Here is a 27,161-nt window from a genome sequence, read left to right on the forward strand (position 1 = left end):
GGGGAAATGAAAATGAACAAACCCTGGCACTTTCACTGCAAAGGGACAGGGACATATTTCCCTGTTGTCCTCGCTCTCAGAGTAAGAGAACCCTTGCCTCTCAAGTGGGTGGGGTGGAGAGGGGGTGGCTGCAGTGCTTACCCGTGGAGCTCAGAGGCCTAGGAAGGCCTCACATTTTGAAACAGCCATTGTTGGCCCGGGGTGGTCCTCCCCGTGGGAGCTCTGTGCCTGGGACTTCGCCATTCCTCTCTTTCCCATGTGAAGACCCTTCAAGTGGTTCTTGTATGCGGCTTGGTCTCAGTTCTTGGCCGCTGCCTGGAACGTGGGCAGGAATATTCCCGCTCTTCACTTCTGGGCTTTCCCTGAACTTTGAGCACCTAAGCACCAGCAGACCCAGGCCCGCCATCCCTCCCCACACTGGCTGTACAGGATCTCGTCATCACCGAGGGGGCACTAACAGCTTAATGGGCTGCAGCTGTTGGAGAGATGGACAGGGGACTTCTGGGCTTTCGTGGGGTTCTGTGGTACAGTGGGCTCAGCTTTGGACTTGTCTGGAGTGGTCCGTACTTCAGGCTTGGCAGCAGGCTTAGAGATATAGTGCCCTGCTATTTCTTCACAGGAATATTCTTCCTGGGATGATGTCCAGTAGCCAAAGGACAGTGTACTAATGGGGGACCCATTTCTGTTTAAATATGAAGAGATTCCTGCCAGGTTCAGATAAGGGGCCAGGATGGGACTACTTAAAACATTTATTTATTTATGTTTTGAGACAGGGTTTCTCTGTGTAGCTTTAAAGCCTGTCCTGGAACCTCGCTCTGGAGACCAGGCTGGCCTTGAACTCACAGAGATGCGCCTGCCTCTGCCTCCCGAGTGCTGGGATTAAAGGCGAGAGCCACCTGGCTAATTTTCTTTTTAGACAAGGTCTTACTATATAGCCAACTTCCCAAGCTGAGCCATCTTGCTTCCCATTGCCTTTAGACAACGACTTCCCCTTACTTGGGATGACTCTCTATATTTGTGACTCACACAGATAGAGGGCTGGACTTTGTGAGTTTAGCTTTCCCCCTCCTATCAACCCTGGGGCTGGACTTTGTGAGTTTAGCTTTCCCCCTCCTATCAACCCCTCCCCGCTTTTAAAATAAACCACCTGACTTCGCCGAAAGCTCTGAAACACACCCTTTGGCTGAAAGAGAGAATTAGGCAATCTCAGAATTCCCCACTGCTCTTTTCTCAGGAGAGCTCTGCATAGCGGGATCTCTCAGTCCAGGGAGGCCGACACAGTTCTTGTTTGAAAAGCAGAGGGAGCTCTAAGATCGAGGCTGAGTCGCCCTGTCCTATGTTGTGGTCTCCCAGCCCCCTCTGTTTTGGAACAGGGAATTTTGGACATGCACACTCGGGTAGGGAATCTTAGGAGCAGTCAGGACAGGGAGGTTAGGCGGAGGTTCCTGCAGAGGCTGACTCCTCTGGAGCGGCAGGGTCTTCCCAGCATGGCCAGTGGCAGGAGAGGAGACTGACCTACTTGTTCCCATCAGCTCCTGAAGGTAACAACTTTAAAAAGCAAACCTTGGAGAGCAAAGCTTTGATGGAGGAGCAGGGAAGGACAGGGAACCGCCGTGTAGAGCAAGGCTTGGAGCATGGGGGCAAAGATGGAGGGCTGGAAGGATCTCAGAATGTAGCTGGGTTCTCATATGCTGAACCCCATCCCAGCTTCGTCTTCCCACACAGCAGTGTTTTCACGGGTAAAGGCAATTTGTGAGAGACTTTTCTGGGAACTAGGGGAAGACACTTTGCCTTTTAAAAAGGACGAAACAAACCAACTTCAGAGAATTAAAATAAGCCATATTCTCTTGTCCCAACGTTTCTCAGTCAGCTGTCCTTTTCTCCCTTACTGGTGCCACCCTGTCATAGCAGGGGCAACACTTTCCTTCTGATTAGGCTTCCTCCCAAGGTCCCTTCCTGTCCCTTTGGAAAGCAGCTCTTTCCTCCCTCAGTGGCCACCGCAGAAGCACCTGCAATGAGCATGTCACAGAGGCTGGCTTGAACGGTGGTGGTGGTGGGGGGTGTTCTGAAAGAGGCTGGGAACTGTCCCAGGTGGGTGTGCAGGATGGACAGACCTGAGTGGAAATACAGAATCACTGATGCAAGGTGGAGGGCAACACAAAGGATGGGACAGGCTCTTCATTCATTTGCAGAACAACTGGTAGATGGCTCTGGGCAGCAAAGAGGAAGAGGGCTAAGACGAGCTGGTCTAGGAAGTCAGTTGAAATCGCCTGACCTGGGAGGGTGTGACAGGCCAGGTAGTGATGGTTACTGACAGGAACTCATCTGTCTGGTATTCTTCCAAAGGTGACACTGAGTCCTGGGTGGCCCCTCACCACCAAAGCAGGTGCCTGTATTTGCTGGATAAAGACAGCCAGGCCACGCGCCCTTCAGTTTCAAGGTCAGAGGTCCAGAGAACCAGAGAGCCATGGGCAAATCACCAGAGGCATGGTAAGTGGTCAGGTACCTACAGAAATGTGCATGAACGCCAACCCCACTTGCTTTCGCTCTTCCATATTTTTGAGGCAGGGTCTTACTTGATAGCTCAGGCTACTATGGGACTCGCCATCCTTCCTCTGCCCCCAGAGTGTGGGCCTTACACACACGGTTACCGCGTGTGCCTTCCCGTTTTCTCAAGGGAGGGCTCAGATCTGAAGCCTGAGTGATAACTTTTATATATTTATTCCGAGATTAGTCTATACCATGTCGCATCAGCTGCCTTTTCCTTTCCCCGTTGGCTTCCTGCTGACAGATGCCAGAGTTGTGCATGAAGCCATTGGTGCCCGAATTCCCCACTTTTCTCTGTGCTTCCCCCGCCCTTCCAGGTGCATTGTCTTGTTTTCTGTTTTGGCATCATTTTCTGCCGAGCCTACCATGCATGGGGAGATCCTGTCCCCTAACTATCCTCAGGCGTACCCCAATGAGATCGAGAAAACGTGGGACATAGAAGTCCCAGAAGGGTTTGGGATTCGCCTCTACTTCACCCATCTGGACATGGAGCTGTCAGAGAACTGCGAATATGACTCGGTGCAGGTATATTGCAAGCATATGAGGAAGAGAGATGGGAGGGTAGACAGGTCGGGAGGGATGAGGAGGATGTTGGGGAACAGTGTGGTGTCAAGCTGTCCTATGGGTTGGGGGCATGGCTCAGTGGGAGAGCACTTCTCTTGTATGTACAAGTTCCTGGGTCTGATACACAGAACTGGGGGTGGGGTGGGGGGGTTGACACAGAGATCGGAAGTAAAGATTCTATTCTCTCTGTCTATTTTTTACTTCTAAATTTGACTCTTCTCTTAGATAATCTCAGGAGGCGTCGAGGAAGGGAGACTCTGTGGGCAGAGGACCAGCAAGAATGCCAACTCCCCCATTGTGGAAGAGTTTCAAATGCCATACAATAAACTCCAGGTGATCTTTAGGTCAGACTTCTCCAACGAAGAGCGGTTTACTGGCTTTGCTGCATATTACGCTGCCGTAGGTAAGACATCACTCTTAGGATATGATATGTCTCTTTCCTCCAGCAATGAATTAGTTGCCTACAGATTGTCAGGGAGGGGTGGGGCCTCATGAGTCCCTCCCCACTCCATGACAGGGTATTCACAGGCATGGTCTTGTGCAGGTAATAATAGCTTCGGTGAGTCTAAGTGCAATGGCCCTGTCATGCCTGCCGGACAGCGTCTAACAACACTTCCATCCCTTCCTCTGGCTCTTACATTCTTTCTGCCCCCTATTCCCCGATGTTCTCTGAGCAGTAGAGTCTTCCTTCCTTCCTTCCTTCCTTCCTTCCTTCCTTCCTTCCTTCCTTCCTTCCTTCCTTCCTTCCCTCCTTCCCTCTCTTCCTCCCTCCCTCCTTTCCTTCTTTCTTCTCTCTCTCTCTTTACACTGTAGCCCAGGCTGACCTTGAACCTCATGTCAGTCCTCTGCTTCAGCCACCTGAATACTGGCATTACATGCCTGAGCAAACATGCCTAGCTTTGAGAGTATTTAAGTAACGAGCCTTTTCCTCATCCTTATAGGTTTGGCCTTAACGTCATTCTTCCTTCTAGGTCTTTGTCTTTGACCTTGTATTTTCTCTCCTTTTTTTGCAGATATAAATGAATGCACAGATTTTACAGATGTCCCTTGCAGCCACTTCTGCAATAATTTCATTGGTGGTTACTTCTGCTCCTGTCCCCCAGAATACTTCCTCCACGATGACATGAGGAACTGCGGAGGTGAGCCTGGCATCAAGAGGTCTTCATGGTCCCTAGGATCTGGAATGGATTGCAGGCTTAGTCCATCCTTCCAGTTACGAACGGGCGTTCCCTTCAAACGGCTCCTGATTTTCTCTATCCATAAACTGGGTGGGGTGGGAAGATAAGGTGCATTAGCTTTACATTGCTATGAAAGGTGAGATAAACCAAATGATGGAAGGTAAACATTTTGGTTCACGGTTTGAGAAGTTTCAGTCCCTGGTCAGTTGGATCCATTGTTCTGGGGTCTGTGGTATGGCAGAGCATCATATAAGGGCGCCATGTGGTAGAGCAAAGCGGCTCACCTCAAGGCATCTGGGAAGCCAAGAGGAAGGGGCAAGGGTACCAGTTTCCTTTCCAAAGTGGTATCCCAGTGACCTAACTTTCTCCTGTTAGGCCCTACCTTCTGAAGAATCCATCATCTCACAATAGTGTCACAGGCCAGTGACTGAGCCTTAGGATGTATTGCTCTGGGAGATATTTAAGATCCAAAACACAACACAAGGCTTCAGGGTAAAGTTAGCTAAATGGAAAAGAGAGACTGCCTGAGGCTATTCACAACTATGGAAAGTTCCATGACAAGCAGAGAGACACTGCATAGCCACTGACTAGCTCTACTCATAAGCACTTTGGCTAATTGTCCCTTGGAGGCTTCATTCAGGGAACAGATCTCTGGCTAATCCAAACAGAGGACTCTGAGCTTATGGCAAGAGAAATAGAAGAGGGCAGGGACTTCTTGTTTGTCCCTATATTTGACTGGTCCTTTCTCCTTTTTCTCCTATAGTCAATTGTAGTGGGAATGTATTCACTGCCCTGATTGGGGAGATTTCAAGCCCCAATTATCCCAGTCCATACCCCGAGAACTCAAGGTGTGAATACCAGATTTTGCTGGAGGAGGGGTTCCAAGTGGTGGTGACTATCCGGAGAGAAGATTTTGATGTGGAACCAGCTGACTCGGAGGGGAACTGCCAGGACAGTTTACTCGTGCGTAGATGATGAATTTGGCTCCCGCCCCAACTCATTTAGATTGCTGAGACTTCTCTTGCAGCCTCCTTCTCCATGGTTCTGGGCATGAATCTGGGGCCTTCACACGTTAGGCAAACGCCCTACCACAGACCTAAATCTTCTTAGTTCACCTCTTCTCTCTCTCTCTCTCTCTCTCTCTCTCTCTCTCTCTCTCTCTCTCTCTCATCTTCATCCTTATCCTGCTCCTTCCCCAAGGCAAGTTTGTTTTGGTTTTTGGTTTTGGATTTTTGAGACAGGGTTTCTCTGTGTAGCCCTGCTGCCCTGGATCTCACTCTGTAGATCAGGCTAGCCTTGAACCCAGAGATTCACCCACATCTGTCTCCCAAGCACTAGGATCAAAGGTAAGTGCCACCACCTCCCAGTTTAAGGCAGGGTTTTATGTAGCCCAGGCTGGCTTCAAAAAACCCTTCTACCTCAGCCTCTTGAGTGCTAGGATTGCAGATGTTAGCTACCACACCAGTGAGAGGTTTCTCCTCCTTCTTTTCATTTTTCTTTCCTCCTCTCCCTCTTATTCCTTCCTGAACTGGGGACTGAACCTTCGGCCTCATGCATGCTAGACAAGTGCTCTACTACTGACTTACATTTATAGCCCTTTTCTATATTTTTTCCTTTTCAAAAAAATTTTGGCACAGATTCTCATTACATTGCTCAGTCTGACCTTAACTTGTAATCCTCCTGTCCCAGTCTTCCCGGTAGCTGTGATAACATCAGGTTCAGTTTTTGAAATTAAAATTATCTCCCCTCCACCTATCCTTTTGTTTGCTTGTTTCTTATTTTATATTGCGCCAATCTTATTTTCATAGCTCCCATTTGATTCTGTCCTTTAGATTTTTCTCCTGATTTTATATATGTTTCTTTTCAGTTTGCTGCAAAAAATCAACTATTTGGTCCTTACTGTGGCAATGGGTTCCCTGGGCCACTAACTATTGAAACCCACAGTAACACTCTTGACATTGTCTTTCAAACGGACCTAACAGAGCAAAGAAAAGGCTGGAAGCTTCGTTACCATGGAGACCGTGAGTAACTAAAAGTGCCTTTTTGATTGGTGTTACTAAATTCTTTGGACGTACAGAATCAAAACAAATAGACTGTTGTTTGGTTAGTAATCTTTTAACTACTCTTTTAAATGCAGACACCAGGGAGAGGACAGCTAATTAGTGGCATCTCATTCATTTACACATCTGCCTCATTAAAACAGTAGACATTAGAACTGAGGACAAGGGAAGATTGTAGGAAGCACGAGAATGGGGCAGGGGAGACAGGTCAGTGTGCAAGAGCATTTGCTGGGCAATCACGAGGCTCTGAGTTTGGGTCCTTGTATCACATCAGAATCTAAGCATAACCAGGTGCATTTGTAACTCCGTGTTTGGGAGTGGATGGGCAGAGAAAGGGGAATCACCAAGTCTTGGTGGTCAGTTAGCCTAGGCAGAAATGGTAAGCTCCAGGTATGGTGAGATACCCATCTCAAGAGGGTAAGGCAGAAAGTGATTGACAGAGCAGGCACCAGGGTTCCTCCACCAGCCTCTGCATTGGTATGTCAGACCCTCTCCCCATTCACAGAAAGTGTGAGAATGTCTGGGGATGGTATTATGCAGCTATAATTCCAGCACTGGAGAAGGAGAGGCAGGAGAATTACTGCAAGTCTGAGACCAGCCTGGGCTACGTAGCAAGTTCCAGTCTAGCCTAGGCTCAAAAAAAAAATGTGGGAATTATGTAAACTAGCACGGTTTCCAACTGTTTAGTAAAATCTCATTTCTTCCCCCCCCACCCCCCAAGCAATCCCTTGTCCCAAGGAAATCACTGCCAATTCTGTTTGGGTGCCTGAAAAGGCAAAATATGTGTTTAAAGATGTGGTGAAGATATCCTGTGTGGACGGATTTGAAGTTGTAGAGGTAAAGTACTGTTTGGACTTCTCCCTAGTCTCTGGTTCCAGATCAGATACCTGAGCCTGTGAGGTTGTTGCTGCCTGACCAAGACATTAACACCTCAACCATAGATGGAGTGGCTCAAGGTTGTCCATCCTGTGAGGTCTGGAGCTCCTGGGCCATCTTGCTCTCTCCACCCTCAGTTTTCCTGGGGAAGGGCGCTGAAAGGTTGGGGTAGAGCTGTAATGATTCAGGCATTATGCTGGTCTGCCTGTCACCTGGCAGAATGCACTCAGGCAGTACCCTGGTCAGCCCAGGGTTCTATGATTGCATAGTCTGCATGCAGGTGCAAAGGACCCCTTTAAAAGAAAGACCCCTGCCTACTTATCTATCCTGCTGTTCCCCTGGGGCAGACAGGACTTTTCCTGTCTCCCTCTTCTCTTCTGTCCTTTCAGTGTTTATGTGTCTCTTTACATTCCCCTGCCCCCTGTCAATCTGGTCATCCATGGATTCGGCCAAGGTCCCTTCACGCTTTACATAACAAAAGCAGTCTTCCAGCCTCAGCTCCTGGGTGCTCAGGGTTACTCTTCTGAAGATGCTCTAGCCTCTTTTGATGAGGACTTTTCATTGATCCAAGGCCAGAGATCAATTTCATTATTGGATTTGATTTGCCATATGCTTTTATAAATTAATGTTGACATCTGTTTTCTTCAGGGAAATGTTGGCTCAGCATTCTTCTATTCTACTTGTCAAAGCAATGGACAGTGGAGTAATTCCAGACTACAATGTCAGCGTAGGTGTCTCTTTCCCCTCCCAAAGGGAACTGGATAATAGACACGTCAGAATTCACATGCATGGTTTCCTTTTAGACTTGAGAGAGAATGAATGACTTGTGGTTTTTAAAGGAAAGCCTGCTATGGAGCACTGTCTAGCCCTTGTCTAGTCCTAGGCCAGTTAGACTGACGTGTTTCTTCTAAAAAGGGGGGCAATGGAGTATGTGGTGGACTGCTCTAAGGGAGGTATTCTGGGCTCACACAGGAGCCTCTGCCAACCAGAGAACTAGGTTCCTCCTTGAAAGATGGCCGCTTTCAAGGGCCATCTAGATTGTCAGGTCTCAGTTAGCTGGAGAGCTGGGTTAGAGAAGATGCCACAAAAGAGTTGGTATTGGAAGACTCATCATGGGCATGGTCATGGATGTGGCTAAGGAAGAGTAAGGATCAAATGGATCCCTAACTCTTTCTGGGGGGAACTGACTGTCCTGACTATCCATTTCCCTGCTGCCTCTTGTAGCTGTGGACTGTGGTATTCCGGAACCCATTCAGAATGGTAAAGTTGACGATCCAGAAAACACTGTGTTTGGCTCTGTCATCCAGTACTCGTGCGAGGAGCCATATTACTACATGGAACATGAAGAACACGGCGGTAGGTTTCTTCTACTAGAAGAAGAGAGAGGGAGGGGTGTGAACGAGTTGGAGAGTGATTACCACTATCTCTCTGGTTGGAGAGTTTGTGCACAAGTGACTAAGAGCACACATTGTCATCCTTTTCACTTAGTCTAACGACACCGTCGGCATGCGGGGTGGGCTATGTTCTCAGGGATCATTCATGGGGATCATAGAGGTCACTTGCTTAATATCACAGCTGCAGCAGGAATTCCTTCTTCATGTGGTTATCTGACTTTGGACCAGTTGTTTCATATGAAATCCACAGGAGGGCAGGCATGGTGATGGAGGTTTGTAATCTTAGCATTTGAAAGGTCGGAGTTGTTCAAGTGAGCCTGGCCTATTCCCCTCTCCTTCCTCCTTCCTCCTCTTCCTCCCCATTTCCTTAATTTTTTATTTGAAATAGAGTTTCCCATAGCCCAGGGTGGCTTTGCCTTTTCTATGTAGCAAAGGCTGGCCTAGATCTATCTTCCTGCTTCTACCTCCTAAATGCCAGGATTTCAGGCCAGTGCCATCGTTCCTGGGTGAAGTTTCTTTTCTAGCTGGTTTGATATGGTTCCCTCTTCAAAGTCCAGAGGAGCTGAAGTTTTGCATAAACTTGAGAACGGAAGAGAGGTGTGTTGAGTGTGACATGTGTCCCTTGTGTTCTTCCAGGGGAGTATCGCTGCGCTGCTAATGGGAGCTGGGTGAATGACGAACTGGGCATAGAGCTCCCAAAATGTGTTCCAGGTAATCTGGGCTGTGGTGTGGGTGGAAACCATAGCTGTACATACTGGGAGCAGGTATCACATAAAATAGCTATAACCCTCCCAGGAAAGGACTTAATCCTGGCATCCCAGAGTTCAGCACAGTGGAGTGGCAGTAACCCTGGGCTGTGGAATTCCTTCAACTGTATCAGCTCAGGCTGACTTGAAGGGAAATAGGAAAGTCTGCCAACATCAACAGTTGGCGCCACATTAGGCATTAGGGGAATCCAGAACAAACCACACTAGCAGATCTGGGCCTGGTGGTGTGCACCTGTAATCCCAGCACTCTGGATGCTGATAGGATCGTGAGACCAATGTGAACTACACAGTGAGACACTCCCCACATCCTCTAGATAAGGGCTTCATCTGAATATCATTTGGAGGTAGAAAGCTTGCTTCCACAGTTTGTGTGAGGTTAAAAGTTTCCCAGCATGAGCTTCTTGTTGGGTCTCTGGCCTCATGTGCCTCAGAGACTGTGAGTCAAGCTGTGGACAGTGTAAAACACTAGTTCATCTGGGTTCAGTTGTTCACATAAGCCTCCTGTCAATCTTGACCCTAAGCCTGCTTGACGCTGGCAAAGGAGAAGTGTTAAGTGAGGCATGGTGTCTTAGGCTTTCTATTGCTGTGAAGAGACACCGTGGCCATGGCAACTCCCTTCCCCCCCTCTTTGTTTTTTTGAGACAGGTTTCTCTGTGTAGCTTTGGAGCCTATCCTGGCACTCGCTCTGGAGACCAGGCTGGCCTCCAACTCACAGAGATCTGCCTGCCTCTGCCTCCCGAGTGCTGGGATTAAAGGTGTGTGCCACCAATGCCCAGCCCACAGCAACTCTTATAAAGGAAAACATTTAATTGGGGTGGCTTATAGTTCAGAGGTTTTTATCATCATGGTGGGACATGGTGACATGTAGGCAGACATAGTGCTGGAGAAGAAGCTGAGAGTTCTACATCTTGATCCAAACCAAAAGGAATAACTTGAGCATAGGAGACCTCAAAGCCCACCCCTATAGTGACACATTCCTTCCAACAAGGCCACACCTACTTCAACGAGGCCACACCTCCTAATAGTGCCACTCCCTGAGTTTATGGGGGCCAATGACATTCAAACTCCCACTCTAGGATAAGTCAGTGGAGGTAGTTGTGGAGGTAGTTGACCAAATGACATTGATTAAGACATTCTGGAGCCACCCACTGGGTACCGTATTTGAGTGGCTGTGTTTTCCAGAGGCCAGCATTGATTCCTGCATCTCCCTATCTTGTTCTTGTTCCTTTCTAGTCTGTGGGGTACCCACTGAGCCCATTGCATTACAGCAGAGGATATTTGGAGGATTCCCTGCAAAGATCCAGAGTTTTCCTTGGCAAGTCTTCTTTGAGTCCCCACGGGCCGGTGGGGCTCTTATTGACGAGTACTGGGTGTTGACAGCCGCTCATGTTGTGGAGGGAAACTCTGACCCATCTATGTATGTGGGGACCACATTTGTGAGAATGGAACATCTGGCGAATGCCCAGAGGCTCACCGCTGAACGTGTGATTATTCATCCAGGCTGGAAGCCAGCGGATGACCTAGAAACACGGACAAATTTTGACAATGACATTGCACTGGTGCAGCTGAAAGACCCCGTGAAAATGGGGCCCACTGTCTCCCCCATCTGCCTGCCAGGTACCTCCTCAGAGTACAACCCCTCAAAGAATGACCTGGGACTGATCTCAGGGTGGGGCCGAACAGAGAAGAGAAATATTGTTCCCCAACTCAAAGGGGCAAAGTTACCTGTGACCTCTTTAGAGAAGTGCCAACAGGTGAAAGGGGAGAACTCCAAAGTGAGGGCGGATGACTACGTTTTCACCAGCAACATGATCTGTGCTGGAGAGAAAGGTGTTGATAGCTGTCAGGGGGACAGTGGTGGGGCTTTTGCTTTGCAGGTCCCCAATGTAAAGGACCCCAAATTCTATGTGGCAGGCCTAGTGTCCTGGGGGAAAAAGTGTGGGACCTATGGAATCTACACAAAGGTAAAGAACTACATGGATTGGATCGTGAAGACGATGCAGGAGAATAGTGTCCCCAGTAAGGACTAACCCATACATACGGCCAGACCCTCCCACCAGTGCATGCTCTCAGACCCTTATGATAGTCCCATTATCTCACAATGATGGAGAGAAGATGCAGGAGTACGATTAACACGGAACTTGATTGCCAAGACACCTGGATGGAAGGAGGGTCTGATCCAGGTGTGTTGATTATCCAGGTGTGAATTCCTGCCTGTTACTGGTAACAACATGGCAGAGGCTCTTCTGTCTTACACCATTCTACAGGGGTTTCTTAACTCCCCCCCTTTTACCTGCTTGGGATTCCATTTGTAACCCTTGGAGTCCCTTATGCTTACAATAAAGCGTATTTCTAATCTGGCTGACCTCAGGGGAGGGAAATGACAGGGCACCTTGTCATGGATGGAACTCAGGCATCAGCAGCTCCTCTTTAACCATCATGTAAACAGGAAATTCAGTCTTTCTTCTTCCTGAGACTTACTGAATACCATGAGGTTAGGATGGACTGTTTTAGTTTCCTTTGTGAGTTGTCTCAATCTGTCTCCTAAAAATTAATTTTCTTATGATTTGCATTCCTTTGTACCATGCAATATGATGACAGTTAAAAAAAAATCGAACATTCTTGGCCTGCTTTTTGCAGGGGGAGCATAGTTTTGGCCAATTTGTCAGTCATTGAGCTCTGTGACAAAATGTGACAGCCAAAAGTTCTGAGAGAGCTTCCCTGAATCTATGGAAGAAAGCTGGCAACAAAATGAAATCTCTTCTGCAAGAATGTCATCATGAAAAAGGACCATTGAATAAGGATTTTGTGTGTGATGAGATCTCATTATGTCATCTACACTGCTTGACTCACTATGTGGCTGGAGTTTATTGTTCCCTTGCCTTAGTTTGCCCTAGTGCTAGGATTACAGGTCTGTGCCAACACAGCTAGTATGTATGTGTTGACTTGCTGTGTTGAGCATTGGATCCAAAGGTCTCATGTTCTAAGTAAGTGCAATACCACTGAGATATAAGATCTGTTCCAGCCCTGAAACACAGCAACAACAAAAAGGTAGGGCAGCCGTTCTCAACCTGAGTTGCCACCATGGGAAAACACATTTCTGGTGGTGTTAGGAACCCTTATCCATTAATTTCATTTAGTTTTATTCAAATTTATTGTCATTTCATTGCATTCATAACTGTAATTTTGCTGCTGAGTGGTGTCTCAGTTCCTAAGACAGGTTAGGAAGGGCTGTGATAGGATCTTACATAACCCAGGTTGGTTGGCCTCAGATGAACTCTGTAGCAAAGGATGACCTTGAACTTCTGGTCCTCCTGCCTCCACTTTCTGAGCATTGGATTGCCAGTGTACGTACACTACCAGGCCTGGTTTATGCCGTGTCGAGGATCGAACTCAAGGCATCATGAATGCTAGGCAAACTCTGCCCACTGAGCTACATCCCTAGCAGAGATACAGCAGTTTAAAAGATGAAAACATGGAGTCTGACCTGTTTTCACAAGGGTTAAGGATTGAGAAGGAGAGTCCAGGGCTGGAGACTGAAGCTCTGAGTTCCAGCCCCAGATCTGTGGAAGGCAAGAGCTGATTTCTCAACATTGTACTCCGACCTCCACACACAGTGTGCATATATGTGGCCAATTACTCTCTCTCTCTCTCTCTCTCTCTCTCTCTTTCTCTCTCTCTCCCTCCCTCTCTCTCTCTCTCTCTCTCTCTCTCTCTCTCTCTCTCTCTCTCTCTCTCCCTCTCTCATATGCACACATAAATAACAATAAATGGGGGGGATGAACTGGATATGGCATTGTGTGCCTTATGTCTCAGCACTTGGGGAGGCAGAGGCAGGTGTATATCTGAGAGTTTGAGGCCAGCCTGGTCCACATAGCAAATTCCAGGCCAGCCAGAACTACCTAATGGGACCCTGTCTCAAAACAAAATAGAAATAAATAATAATAATAATAATAATAAAATTTAAAAGAAGGGTCTGTGAGATGGCTAGGAGGGTAAAGGCACTTGCCAAGCCTGACAGCCCCCCCCCAAAACCCACACGGTGGAAAGAGAGGACTAACTTCCCCAAAGCTGTCCTCTGACTTCCACATGAGAACCCTGGTGTGTACATGCAGGAAGGCACACACACACACACACACACACACACACACACACACACACACACACACACACACTAAAATGATACTATGGACCGAGTTTGCCTCAGCAGTATAGTGCTTGCCCCAGGATGAACAAGGCTCTGAGTTCAATCCCTAGCCCCACAAAAATGAAAACAAAACAAACAAAAAGAAACAGAACCTGGGGGTGGGGGCAGGGCTCTGCCTGTCTGCTGTGAGAGGCAGCTTTTGGAACAGTTTGCCAGAGTGAGCAGGAGTGTGGAGCTTATCAACAAAGGACTCTGATCTTGCAGAGAGGAAAAATAGTGAAAGTTCAAAAGTTCACTTCTCCTCAAGGGTAAACATATCACCAGTTAACCAGAACTGCAAAACATCTTGCTGGGCCTAGTGGCCTGTCAACCCCAGCTACTCGGAGAGCAAGAGCAAGAGGACTTTGAGCACCTGTCCAGGTGGCCTTACAGAATGAGCTCAAAGCTAGCTTGTGCTACAGAGTTAGGCTCCAGACCTTGTCTCACAAAGTAAAACAGACCACAAACAAACAAACAAACAAACAAACAAACAGAGAACAGCAATAACAAATCCATGAGAAACAGGGCTGGAGAGATGACTCAGAGGTTAAGAGCACTGGCTGCTCTTCAAAGGATCAGGGTTCAATTCCCAGCATCTACATGGCAGCTCACAACTGTCTGTAATTCCTGCTCCAGGGGATCTGATGATCTCTTCTGGTTTCTTCCAGCACTAAGCACACATATGATGGGTCCAGTAAGATAGGCTAGTAGGTAAAAAGAGCCTGTTGCCAAGCCTGAAGACCAGAGTTCAAATCCTGGAAGTCACACAATGGAAGGAGAGAGCTAACTCCTACAAGTTGTGCTCTGACTTCTACACATGTGCCATGGTGAACACACACACACACACACACACACACACACACACACACACACACACACAGAGAGAGAGAGAGAGAGAGAGAGAGAGAGAGAGAGAGAGAATAAATAATTGTAAAAAGAAAAAATAAGTCCAAGCCACCTGTATATTGTCCTTTTTAAAATTATTTTTGAAGAAGATGTATTTTTGTTTTATGTTATGAGCATTTGAGTGTGTGTCTGTGTACCACATGCATGCCTGGTGCCTGCAGAGGCCAGAAGAGGGCATTAGATCTCCTAGAACTGGAGTTACAGATGGTTGTGAGCTGCCATATGGGTGCTGAGAACTGAACCCAGGTCCTCTGCAAGAGCAACAAGTGCTCTTTACCCCTGAACCATCTCTCCAGTCCCCTTTTGTACTGTTTGTTCTTAAGTATGAGGTTGGGGTCCTTCTAAGTGGGGAGAGGTTTGGGAAGGAAGGAACTTGTGTGGTACTAACATTTACTCTCCCTAGATAGGGAATTAATGACAGACAAAAGTCAGGATATCCTCCAAGTTTAATTGTGAACTAATGAGTTTAGTGGGGTTACTTATAGGAGTATAGGTCCGGGGTTGCTTACAAGAGTAAGAATGACTTAAAAGCAACCACATTGCTGAAAATTTACCCCAGCATGAGTGACAGTTCATGAAAGCTGGAGCCCTGGAAATCACTGCAGGACTTGCAGGCAACTCTGCTCTGCTGAGCCTCTTCCAGGCAGCTTGGCTGGTCTGAGTGGCCTCCGCTGTCCCCATTGCTTGTATAACCAGGGAAGGGAAAAGGTTGGTTCATCTGGCCAGTTTCAGGGACTTCCTGAGGCTTTTGAGCTGCTTACTTCCTGAATTTTTAAAGAGCCTCCCTTTAGAACTTTTCCCTTTCCTTTTCTTTCCCCCCTTCCTTGAAACAGGTTTTATGTGGCTTACCTGGCCGCAAACTAGCCATGCAGCCAAGAATAACCTTGGATTTGTGCTCCTCCCGCCTGTTTGAGAGGGTCTGGGAGCCAGACCAGAGCCATGATAGGTTTCTAATAGCCCTTGCCAGGGACAAGGACTTAGTTTCACTTTACTGGAGGTGACTGGAGCTGAGCAAGCAGTTCTCAGAAAAACCATAACTCAGGGGCAACCAATCAGTAGGCCCCACAGCCATCTGCTAGCTTAAGATAGTTTTCTCTACCCTGCCCCTGAAAAGTCCCTAACCACTAGGGCCACCTACCAACCCTATGAACTTTTTGTTTAAACCCACCAATCAGTTCCCAGACTAATCTCTCTTCCCTGGAATTCCCCTATCCCTGATTAAAGGGAGCGTGTGAGCTTCTCTGGGGTTGCCATTTGCCACTTTGTCAGATGGTTGGGCCCCAACATGTTGTTAATACTAATAAATGCTCGGGCTGGAGAGATGGCTCAGAGGTTAAGAGCACTGACTGCTCTTCCAGAGGTCCTGAGTTCAATTCCCAGAAACCACATGGTGGCTCACAACCATCCGTTATGAGATCTTGTGCCCTCTTCTGGTGTGCAGATATACATGGAAGCAGAATGTTGTATACATAATAAATAAATAAAATATTTAAAAAAATGCTCTTGCTGATTGCACACGTGACTGGTAGTAGTTCATGGGACTTCTCATGGACCCTAACAGTTCAGCTGGAACCTGCAGCTCACTCCTGCTGGATCAGGAAAACCCCATTCCCCTCTCTCTAAACCCTGCCCTGTCAGAGAATCTCCAACAAAGAAAAGGCACCAAAAAGCCTAGTTCTGACTTTTTGGCGGCTGCAGCGGCTCCTCCCCTGAAGTTGCCAGTAGCCCAAGACCCTGGCCTAAAGCAGTCAGCATACTTGGGCATACTTGGGCCCAAACCTAGTTTGTGGAGAGACACATCATCACCCCTCGTCATCACCTCTCACCTACAGGGTATATAAGCTCCCTGCTTTAGTTCGACTGTGTGACTTCTCTGGCCCCAATCTCTGGGGCTGAGGGGCTCACTCTGGAGTTGCTTTGCTCAAGTAAACCTGTTCTTTTACTTTTTCAATTCGGCTTGATCTGGCTTACACCATCTTCAGAGAACCCTATTATCATCGAGTTACAGAAAACCTGTTACTGCCTCTACTTGTTGAATGCTGGCATTACAGACTTGCACCACACCTGGTGAATCATCAATTTTCTTTAGTCAGAGGAAACTATTTTCTTATTCCAGTGAATAATCACATTAGTCAGCTTCTCATTATTGTAACAAAATACAAGAAACAATTGCCGTAAAAAAAAAAAAAGGAAAGATGGGGCTAGAGAGATGGTCCAGTGGTTATGAGCACTGGCTACTCTCCCTGAGGGTTCAGGGTCGGTTCCCAGCACCCACACAGAGCTCACCATCATGTGTAACTCTAGCCTCAAGGGATCAAGTGCCCTCTTCTGGTTTCTGGGGGAACTACATGCGTGTGGTGCATAGGCAAAACACCCACATGTGATAAATAAAAATAAAAATTGAAAAGAAAGAACACTGTTTATTTCATAATGTTTCTAGTAAACTGGGCATGGTGGCACACAACTGTAGCCTCAGCTCTGGGGACGCTGAGAATGGAGAACTTCTGGGCTTCTGAATTTGAGAGCAGCCTGGACAATAGAGTAAGAATGTGTCTCAGATGGTTAGTGACTGAACTCGGAGACACAAGTTCACACTCTTCCTTCCTCAAGCAAAATGTAGTGACAAGAAGGCAATGTGTTTAAAAAGCTTTTAATTTTCAAGCTTGCACAAGAAAAACCAGGGCTTTCTTCACATCATACAATCAAGACAAAATATAGTCTACACATGGTACTTATTATGTATATGTGTGTGTGGGTATGTGCAGGTGTCTGAAGAGGCCTAAGGCCTTGGGCCTCCATGGAGCGCGAGTTCGAGGCAGTTGTGAGCCATGTGACTTGGGTTCTGGAAATCAAACTATGTTGTCTGCAAGAACAGTCCATCTCTCTCCAGCCCAACATTAGGATTGTAAATTTTAGGCCAGCCTGGGATACCTAGTCAAACTATGTTGAAAACAAAACACCAGAATGTTGATGGGATTATAGAAAAGAGAGTTTAGTCTACGTACTGTCTGTGATTTTAATAGGGAATCACGGCGGTTATCAACAATCGGTCAGATAATTATTTTGTAAACTACATACTGGGTTCTGACCTAGTGAACTCTGGGGTCAGTCTTCCTCTCCCATCTCTTTCTTGATCCAGTCAACATAATTAAGTAACTTGGTGTAAAAGCCGTATCCCTTACCACACCCAATGCCCCAGGACACGATGCCGGTGGCAATCCAGACATCACGGTCTCTGTCCCAGACTGCAAACGCACTTCCACTGTCCCCCTGGCAGGCATCCTGCTTTAGAGTCGGGTCCCCGGAACAGAACATATTTTGAGAAAAGACATCATTACTCTTTTTCGTCTGGAGCCATCTCCGGCATGCTTCTCGATCAGCTACAGGCAGACGGACAAACCTGAGGCTAAAAGCAAGTTTATCTTCTGTTATCCCAAAGCCACTGACGTAACCCATGAGGCTTTTGTCATAGAAGGTCTCATTGTCAGGGAGACAGATGGGGAGGAGGTTGGGACCCAGTGTGACACTGTTTTCCAGTTCCAACAGGGCAATGTCTCCTTCAAAATTGTTAGGTTCATCTTGGCGGTAGTCGGGATGGATGATGACCCTACGGACTGGGTGATGTCCCAATTTTTCGATCTCTTCAATATTTGTGTGGCCCAGGAAAATATCATTACTAGGGTTGCTTTCTTTGTTGTGTCCCTTGGGGTAGATGGTGTGGGCTGCGGTGAGGATCCAACGGTCTCCGAGCAGGGCCCCGCCTCCTCGCCCATGGATGTTGGTGAATGCCTGCCAGGGGAAGTTGCCGGGTTTGGCTTCCTCCCCTCCGATGATACGTTGCTTCTGCTTCACAGGGTTGACAGGCTTCCCACACACTGAAGAGACAAGGGATAAGGACCAGTCAGCCCCAGGTCCCGCCCTTCCTGGTCTCGCCCTCCCTCCTTCCTTCTTTGGTTCAGTTTTGCTCTTTGTTGCTCTTGACTCTTTCCTTTCCTTTCCTTTCCTTTCCTTTCCTTTCCTTTCCCTTTCCTTTCCTTTCCTTTCCTTTCCTTTCCTTTCCTTTCCTTTCCTTTCCTTTCCTTTCCTTTCCTTTCCTTTCCTTTCCTTTTTCCTTTCCTTTCCTTTCCTTTCCTTTTTCCTTTCCTTTTCCTTTTCCTTTCCTTTTCCTTTTCCTTTCCTTTTTCCTTTCCTTTCTTTCCCTTTTTCCTTTCCTTTCCTTTTTCCTCTCCTTTCCTTTCCTTTTCTTTTTCCTTTCCTTTCCTTTTTTTCTCTTATCTTCTTTTCTTTTCCTTTCTTTTTTCTTTCCTTTATCTTCCTGCCCCCATAGCTCCTCCTATAGCCCATTCTTGGCTAATTCCCCTTGTTCTTACATATTCCTTCCTGGAATTTCTCTGACTTTACTCTCCGATTCCTTGTTTGTTTGAGCACTAGTTTAGATTTTCTGCCTCTCTCCTGGGACCCTCATTCTGACTCCTTTTTCCTTCCTCCTCACCAGGTTTTCACGTTGGGCTAAGGCATCGAATCACTTGACTTCCTTTCTCTGTACCACGCTTCTCCTAAGGCCCCACCAATACTGCAAGCCACCTGGGATGACCCAGTATTTACCTGGCAGACACCGGGGCATCTTCTCCCCTTCCTCTTCATTCTTCCAAATGCCCTGGGCTGTGCAGGTATATAACCCTGCAGATAAAAGGAGTTAGAATAAAGGCTGGAGGTGGTGGCCTAGAAAGCAGGCAGCAGAGGTCAGAGGTCATTGAACACTAAGGGTGTTGTATAGGGAGTTGGAGATAAGAGCCACCACATCATGGATCAAAGTTAACAGGTTCAAATCTATATGGACATATAAATGTGTTAAGAGACTCCACACACATATTTTGTCTTATTGTTGAGTGAAAAAAAAGTCAGAATACTTAACTATATGTATCTGGGGTGACACCCATTTGTAAAAGTCGACCTACACACTGGAAGGAAGCTAGGCAAAGCTTACCAGTGAAGCACCTGGGAAGCAGGGCTATAGATAATAATGCCCCTTCCTGTATCTCTCTCTTCAGATTTCATTGTTTAGCACAGGCTGGCCTTGAATTTGCTATGAACTCAAGCTGGCCTCGAACTCTCCATCCTTCTGCCATATATCACCCCAGTGCCAGCATTCCAGGAGTGCAGTGCCACACCCAGCAGTAGCTACATCTTCTGATTGCTGATACTCGGCCATGTTGTTACTGAGTATTTTTCTGCATTATCCCTTTTTACCGTAGTGACACTTTCAAGTATGTATTATCTTCATGTTAAAATGAGGAAACTAAGATTAAGTCCCTCCCTTCCTTCCTTCCCTCCCTATTTCCTCCTTCCCTCCCTCCTTCCCTTCCTTCCCTCCCTCCTTCTTTCCTTCTGTCCTTCCTTCCCTCCTTCCTTCCTTCCCTTCCCTTCCTCCTTCCTTCCTTCCCTCCTTCCTTCCCTTCCTCCTTCCTTCTCTCCTTCCTTCCTTCCTTCCTTCCTTCCATCCTTCCTTCCATCCTTCCTTCCTTCCTTCCTTCTCTCCTTCCCTCCTTCCTTCCTTCCTTCCCTTCCTCCTTCCTTCCCTCATTCCTTCCTTCCCTCCCTCCCTCCTTCCTTCCCTCCCTCCTTCCTCCCTTCCCTCCTTCCTCCTTCCCTCCCTCCTTCTCTCCTTCCTTCCTTCCTTCCCTTCTTCCTTCCTTCCCTCCTTCCTTCCTTCCTTCCTTCCTTCCCTTCTTCCTTCCTTCCCTTCTTCCTTCCTTCCCTCCCTCCCTCCCTCCCTTCTTCCTTCCCTCCCTCCCTTCCTCCGTCCTTCCTTCCTTCCCTCCCTCCCTCCCTCCCTTCCTTCCTTCCCCCCTTCCTTCCTTCCCAGTGTTGAAGATGTAACTCAGGGACTCTCACATGGTTGGCAAGTGCATTACCCCTGAGCAATATACTCACCTTGGATTTTTTTCTTTTAAATTTAAAGAGAAATTTTGGCTAGGTAGGGTGGCATATACCTATAATCCTAGCTCTTGGGATATAAAAGGAGGAAGATTAGGTGTTTAAAATCATCCTTGGCTACATGGTGAGTTTGAGAAGGGGTGGGGAGAAAAGAGGAGAGAAGAGAGAATAGTAATCAATAGGGCAGACTGAGACATAGCTCAGTGGTTAGTGTGCATAAGAGATGCCCTAGGTTCAATTTCTATGACTACAATAAGCCAACCAACCCACAAACGAGTTTGAGAAGCACTAAGTAAACCTAAATGCAAAAGATCACAACACAGAAGCCTGAGAGAGGGAGACCAGAGAGGGCGTTGCACTGTAAGTGTGATGGTGGTAGCGGTGATGGCTGTCATGGTGATAGTGTTATTATTAATGGTAGAGTTGGTGGCAATGACTTTATTGGTATTGCTAATGAAATGATATGGTGGAGGCTGCTGATATGGTGATGATAATAGTGATGGCAATGATGGTGTATTAGTTTTGGTAATGGTGGTGGTGGTGGTGGTAGAGATTGTTGGTGTTGGTAATATCAGTGTGGTGGTGATGTTGGTGTTGCCTATGGTGTTGGTGGTGCTGGTGTTGATATGATGGTGGTGACCGTTGGTGTTGGAAGTGACAATGGTGATGGTGGTATTGGTGATGTGTCAATGGTGGCTATGGTGGTGCTCTTGGTGGATGATGGCATTGTTACTGGTAGAGGTTGTATTGGTAATGGTTGTGGTGGTGAGAAGGAGTTGATGGCTTATGAGAGTCTTTATTTTCCCTCAGCTTGGGTGTCCATTTCTTCAAACCTACTAGACTTTTTTGGCATTGTAACTTAGGATCCTTCAGCCAGTGCCCAGGACTCTATTGAAGCTGTTTCAGGTGTCCCTCACAGCTGTAAAGAGCACTGAAGACTGAAATGGGCATCAGTTCCTACCTCGCACAGACTCGCTGCTGCCAGCTCTGGTCTTCATCTTGTAATACGGGTCATGGCAGTAGTATTGGATCCTGGCTTCATAGGTGTTCACGCCTTTTGTGGTGATGTAGTGGAGGTACCCATTAGACAGGCTTCGGGGCTGCCCACAGTCCTTGACTTAGAGAGAGAACACAAGGTTTTAAGGGAGTGGAGACCATCTGCATGGAGACTTTGGCGGGAGTGTGAGCTGTCTCAGAGAACCTCAGAGAAGTGTGGCCAGTAGGGGGGACCCTTGCAATGGATGGAGGGAAGTTCAGTTCTGTGAGAGCCCATCAGGCCTGAGATGAGGACTTAACTTTCTGAGGTGGGCTGTGAACTTCAAAAGACAAGCCGAGAGTCAGGACCCTACAGATGAGAGTCTGGATTCTTTCTCCCTCCCAGCTCAACACTCAAGACTAAAAGATGGCAGGTCCCTAGGGCAGAGACATCCCATTTGTGACTTACTCTTGCACCTGGGCATGGCACGATGCCATGTGCCATCATCCTGGCAAACAGCTGTGAAGGAGTGCAGCACCTGGTTTCCCTGTTAGAGTGGAAATTAGGCCAGCCGTCAGCACACAGCTCCCCCTTCCATGCGGCACATGGAGCGTAGGGACAGGGCAGTGGGCCTGTGGTGAGACTACCAGTGTGTATTAAAGAGCCCCAGAGGGTAGGGTACTTGTCCCTGCCACACGGCAGCCACCGTGTGATGCTGGAGTCCACCCTGACTTTTGAGTTCTTGTTCCTACAGTGAGTAACTAAAGTGGTCCTGTAGTGTTTAAACTTGGCTGTGCATCCGAACCCCAGGCGGTCGTTTTAAATAGTGCTCAGGCTGCCCTACAGCTTGATGGAATTAGGTTCTCAAGCAGGGAACCCAGACATTGGTTTCTTAAAAATCTTCTGAGTGTTTCCAGTGTGCAGGCAAAGTCGATTCTTTTCCTCTCTATGGTACACCAGGCACTGAACTAGGGCCGCCTGCATGCTAGGCAACTCTACTATTGAGCTGTATCTCCAGCCCTCTTTTTCACTTTTGTCTTTGAGATAAGGTCTCATCGAGTCACCCAGGCTGGCCCTGAACCTCAGTTCCATTTATTGGACAGCAGGCAGACTGGTACTTTTCAGCTCCACCCTCAACAGCCCCATTTGAGTCTACAGTACTGTCTATCAGACTATCTCAGTTCCCCCTGGGGCGACAAGAGCATCTCTCCTGTCAGCCCCAGCCTCTTACCTCCACGAGCTGGTAGCCTTGTTTGCAGGTGGCAATGAAGTAATCCCGGAACTGGTACTGCGGCTGTGGTTCCTGGATGATGGTGAACTCATCTAGGGTCTTGGGCTGGGGGCACTTAATGACTGTGGGTGAGGCCAGAGGGAATGTTCAGATTAGAGCCATTTGTCATTCCTTCTCCCCACTTTCCCTCCTAATTGGCAGGCAAGGGAGGTGCTTAGGTATCTTATTTTAGTTTGGGGGTGCTGGAGATTGGACCCAAGGTCTCACACGTGTTAAACAGGAGCTTTACCAGTAAGCCACACTCCACCCTGAACCTCTTACTCTCAGTGGTGTAATGCAGCTTCCAGCCTCGACTGTCCCCTGACTCATCTGTGAAGAACACCAGATCCACTGCATTGCTGCGGGTGTCAAGGTCTGGAGGCTTTTGACTTCCACAGAATTCACCCAAGTTCTTCCCATTAGCATAAATCTGATGGGAGGAGGGGAGGACTGATGTTATATCTCCAGAGGGTGCCTTTTTTACACATGGCCTCTGGGGTATCAGCCTCATGGCCAACGGTGGTGGTAGAGATGGAATCCTACCCGGTGTATGTTTTCAGGGACAGGTAAATGAGGACACCCCCGTCCCCAGGACCCACTGACTGTTGTGTGGGAGCTGTGATGCTGGTCAGCAATGTGTGATCCCATTCAGTCAGAGGACCCAGGAAGAAGCAGGGACCCGAGGAGCCCTATGGATACGTGAAGGAGAGTGTAAAGGATGGCTGTACCTGGAGCTGGTCATAGGGACAGTGTACTTGCTGGTGGTCATCAATTTCAAAAGGATCCAGGAACTTGAGATGCAGAGTGAGGCCCCGCTCTACCCGGATGCTGGAGTTGCAGCGCAGATCCGGTGGGTAGGGCTGTGGGTATTCGAGGCTAGAGATATACCCTGAGGGCTCTGTGTACAGCGCACTGCTGCATTCAGCTATGAGAGAGGAACCAGACAGGTCATTAGGGCTCTCAGGTTGGCCCAGCAAGCCTCTGCTCAGTCCTTGCCACACCCTCACCCCCACTCTGGCTCACCCTGACAGGACTGTCCATTTTTCTGAAGCTCATAGCCTGGACGGCAGGAACAGAAGTAGCCTCCAACATAGTTGTGACACAGGTGTTGGCACTGGGGCTGGTAGTCACCTTCCATTGAGTTGGACTGGGGCGCACATTCGTCAATGTCTGGAAGGGATTCCAGAGGGAAGGGTTAAGTTCCTACCCAGAGACTTCTGGGATCAGATGCATTACTGTTGTGCATGGCATGGGGGCCTCTTTCCAGAGACTGCTGTGTGGTTCTTTCCCAAAGAGTCATGTGCCAGAGGCCAGGAGACAATGTCCACTTCTGGCCTCCATACCTCCCTAACACTCTCTAGGAACTGCTCGCTGGCAGCAGAGCCCAGGTTGTCAGACCCCATATTGCTGAGAGAATTAAGGAGAGCCACGCTTCTGACATCTTTGGGTTCAAGCTTGTCCCCTACCCACTCCTGAGACTGAGGCCCAAAAGAAGCACTGGCTGCAGGGACGGCTCACCCACAGCCTGGTAGTAGGCCTTGAAGCCCTTGTAGAACATGACGGTTCCATTCTCTTCATTGGAGAAGTCTGTGTGAAAGGTCAACAGCATCTTGTTCCCCTGGGACACGAATTCCTTCTCTCCCGGGGGGTTCCCCAGGGGAGAGTCCAGCTGCCCACAGAACCGCCCTAGAGTTTTCTTATCAGCAGAAATCTGGTGGAGGAAGGACAAGAGAGAGCCCTGCTGAGGAGCCTGGTCCCATGTGGCAGGCCAGCCAAGGTCCTCTCTCTCTTACCTCTGATTGAATCGTGATCTAATGTTACTATCTGTCAGATCTGGGTGCTATGGACATCTCCAGGTGATGCTTCCCTGTCCATCTCAGTCATGCTCTAATTTTTTTTTTTTTTTGAGTAGGATCTTACTACATAGCCTAGACTGGCTTTGATGATATTTATTAATATCTCTCTCTCTCTCTCTCTCTCTCTCTCTCTCTCTGTGTGTGTGTGTGTGTGTGTGTGTGTGTGTGTCTATTCGTGTTGGGGCATACATGTGGAGCACAGAGGTCAGCTTGTAGGAGTCAGTTCTTTCCTTCCTTATGTGCATTTGGGATTGAACTCAGGGTTGTCACGCTGGGAGTCAGGTGCCTTTACCCACTGAGCCATCTTGCCAGCCCTAGACTGCGATTGAACTTGCAATTCTTCTGCCTTCCCATTCCGACCATTGACTAGCTCTTCACCTGTTATTCTGGGCTTGGCCATCTATCCCGTTTTTCTGTCCCCACCCCAAGGCTCTGACCTCACTCATTCCCGCCACTTCCAGTCCCCTCCTCCCCCAGGAATCCTTGTCTCTAGGTACCTTTATCACTCCTTCACCCCTAGAGCTTGGGTTGGTCATTGTCCTTCTCCTCCTCTTCCTCTCCGCCCCACCTCTTCTCACCTTCCTTTCCCTCCTTGGTGTTTTTGAGAGAGTGGCTAGCCTTGAACTTGTGTAGCCCAGGTGGTCTAAAACATTCCAAGTCTCCCTAGTATCGGGATCACCGGAGTACGATCCACGCCCAGGGTTTTGTTTTGCTTTCCACTCCATCGTTTAAAAACCACACTCAGCCCTGCCTCCTGATGTACCCAACTGAACATGATGGTATGCTTGGTGCCCGGCAGCCTCGGCACTGGCCAGCGTTGCCTGGCATCTCGACTGCTTTTCTTCTCAGACTCGTCAGTCTCTCAAACACAGAAGATGTCTTCCCACTAACTTCACCAATGCCGCCCCCCACCCCCAACCCCCACACTGAGGACTTTTCATCCTCTTTGCTGGAAAGATGTGCAGCCTTCACATTATTCTCTCAGCTCTGAGCTGATGCCTGAGAATGACAGTGTGTGGCAGGACGAAGGTTCTTTCTGCTTGAATCCCGCCTTTTGTCTTTTCTGGACACAGAAAGACGAGGCCGAGAAAGAAACCCTTTGAAGTGTGCAGAGCAGAGGGCACTGAGATCCTCGTCCTCCTGGAAGGCCGAGTGCCACCTGCCACATGTTTAATTCCTTCACGTTACTGATGAGGTAGGTAGCCATACAGGGAAACTGAGGCAGAGCTATTTCCCAAGGTCTTACAGCTAACCGTCTCCTGACTTCTATACATAGTGAGATCTCCTGGAAACAAAACAAAACAAAACCCCCAAAGCCCTCCTTCCCTCCAACCATGATTCTCACCGAGGGCCACAAAACCCACAAGTACCCCATTTATGGCACCAAAGACTCAAGGCCATCATTTCTACAGAGCTGCACAATGATGGGGTGCAGGCGTATTGTCCAGGGTGCTTAGAGCACGGACTTCCATCGTCTCTCGTGGCCCAGCCTTCTCTCCCTTCCTTCCCGCTTGACTCCTACCTTGACATAGTCATAAAGACAGCCTTCAGAGGGTTCCACGTCAAACTGCCAGAAGACGAGCTTCACCCTGTACCCCCTGGGGACCATGATCACAGTGGTTGTCTCAAAGTCATTGGGGTAAGGCTTGGGATATAGAGGAGAGGTCACCTCTCCGTAGAGCTTCTGAGGGGTGTAGGTGGAGCCCCCCACCCTGTAGAACAGGGTCACCAGAAGGAGGGCGAAGAGTTGCCTGTTAAAGAGAGGCAGGGTGTTTGTGAGTCTGTAAGGGTGCAGCACCCTGGCCGTTTGGGCTGCTGTGGGCAAAGATGGGATGCCTGAACTGCCCATCATTCCTCACTGCCCATCTAGACTACATAGAGGTCTGTGAACAGGGCAGCAAGCCTTTGCAGCTGCTGCATCAGTGTCCTCCCAGGCCAGTGTCCAGTCCAGAGGTCACTGTGCTCCCATCATGCCCCCCCCCACCCCTAAGCTGACTCCTCTGCCCTCCTCTTTCATCTTCTTTTCTTCCTGGAATTGGACTGGCTCCAGACCAGCTCACTGAGGGTGAAGACAGCCCTGCTAGGGCTCCTAAGGCTCCAACAAAGGCGTCTGGGAGAAACCCTTCATGAAGTCTGAGAAGCACACATAGGGGATTCTCTCCTCATTCAGAGGGTTCCCTCCCCTCGCTGTTACCCTGCTATGAGCCCAGAGTCAAGGAAAGAGAGGCCTTTGCGGCACATGTCTCAGAGTCTGGTCCCTGGGAGGGGGGCTGAGGAGTGTAGCGTGTCCCTGTATGTGTATGTGCCCTGCAGAAGGGAACTACGGGAGGGAGAGTGCTGTGTCCTGCCCTTTTCTTAGTCTTTTAATAATGTGGGAGCATGCTTGCCTCCTATGCCCAGCTCCTCCCTTGGTACTCACATGTCTCAAAGCCAGTTTGTTTTGGGGTCCTCAGCTCTCCTGACAGTCTTCAGGCACTGTAAGTTGAAATAGGGATTGGGCATGCAGAGGAGAGAAGGGGGAGGGAAGGACTGTGGCAGCGGGGGGGGGGGTGACCATTCCCGGAGGAATGTTGTAGGGAATGAACCATTTGCATAAACAAAAAAAAATTGTGAGTTCCCACTTTAGTTTTGATTTTGAAATCCC

General features: G+C 48.4%; 2 protein-coding genes across 3 annotated transcripts; one reads left to right on the forward strand and one right to left on the reverse strand.

The window, feature by feature from the left end:
- Nucleotides 1-10: 10 nt before the first annotated feature.
- C1s (complement C1s) lies at nucleotides 11-12,190 on the forward strand. 2 transcript variants are annotated; one of them, XM_027428225.2, is made up of 12 exons: nucleotides 11-81; nucleotides 2,347-2,490; nucleotides 2,865-3,072; nucleotides 3,337-3,514; nucleotides 4,125-4,250; nucleotides 5,053-5,252; nucleotides 6,157-6,310; nucleotides 7,071-7,186; nucleotides 7,874-7,952; nucleotides 8,450-8,581; nucleotides 9,256-9,330; nucleotides 10,620-12,190. In XM_027428225.2, exons 2-12 carry the CDS (start codon nucleotides 2,468-2,470, stop codon nucleotides 11,414-11,416), a joined length of 2,088 nt encoding a protein of 695 aa, XP_027284026.1. In that variant the 5' UTR covers nucleotides 11-81; nucleotides 2,347-2,467; the 3' UTR covers nucleotides 11,417-12,190. The 2 variants fall into 2 exon arrangements, with proteins under 2 accessions (XP_027284026.1, XP_027284025.1); XM_027428224.2 differs by lacking the exon at nucleotides 11-81 and adding an exon at nucleotides 1,241-1,541.
- A 4,922-nt stretch (nucleotides 12,191-17,112) lies between these two features.
- Nucleotides 17,113-27,095, reverse strand: C1r (complement C1r). Its single transcript, XM_027428222.2, has 11 exons — nucleotides 26,937-27,095; nucleotides 26,040-26,268; nucleotides 24,180-24,372; nucleotides 23,685-23,831; nucleotides 23,390-23,586; nucleotides 22,944-23,091; nucleotides 22,623-22,744; nucleotides 21,860-21,938; nucleotides 21,377-21,532; nucleotides 19,084-19,158; nucleotides 17,113-18,353 (listed from the first exon to the last, which is right to left on the reverse strand). Coding segments are annotated over exons 1-11 (2,118 nt in total). The 5' UTR covers nucleotides 26,939-27,095; the 3' UTR covers nucleotides 17,113-17,583.
- Between the last annotated feature and the right edge of the window lie 66 nt (nucleotides 27,096-27,161).

Source organism: Cricetulus griseus, chromosome 8 (assembly GCF_003668045.3).
Source record: "Cricetulus griseus strain 17A/GY chromosome 8, alternate assembly CriGri-PICRH-1.0, whole genome shotgun sequence".
Lineage (NCBI taxonomy): Eukaryota > Metazoa > Chordata > Mammalia > Rodentia > Cricetidae > Cricetulus > Cricetulus griseus.

What these genes read in the sequence shown, in the direction of transcription:
- C1s (XM_027428225.2), top strand. Translation starts at nt 2,468, where the DNA reads ATGGGCAAATCACCAGAGGCATG. An exon ending in GGCAAATCACCAGAGGCATG is followed by an intron (nt 2,491 to 2,864) that starts GTAAGTGGTCAG and finishes CCGCCCTTCCAG; the next exon opens with GTGCATTGTCTTGTTTTCTG. An exon ending in GGAACATGAAGAACACGGCG is followed by an intron (nt 8,582 to 9,255) that starts GTAGGTTTCTTC and finishes GTGTTCTTCCAG; the next exon opens with GGGAGTATCGCTGCGCTGCT.
- C1r (XM_027428222.2), bottom strand. An exon ending in AAATGGACAGTCCTGTCAGG is followed by an intron (nt 23,587 to 23,684) that starts GTGAGCCAGAGT and finishes CCTCTCTCATAG; the next exon opens with CTGAATGCAGCAGTGCGCTG. An exon ending in AAGGCTACCAGCTCGTGGAG is followed by an intron (nt 21,939 to 22,622) that starts GTAAGAGGCTGG and finishes CCACTCTAACAG; the next exon opens with GGAAACCAGGTGCTGCACTC.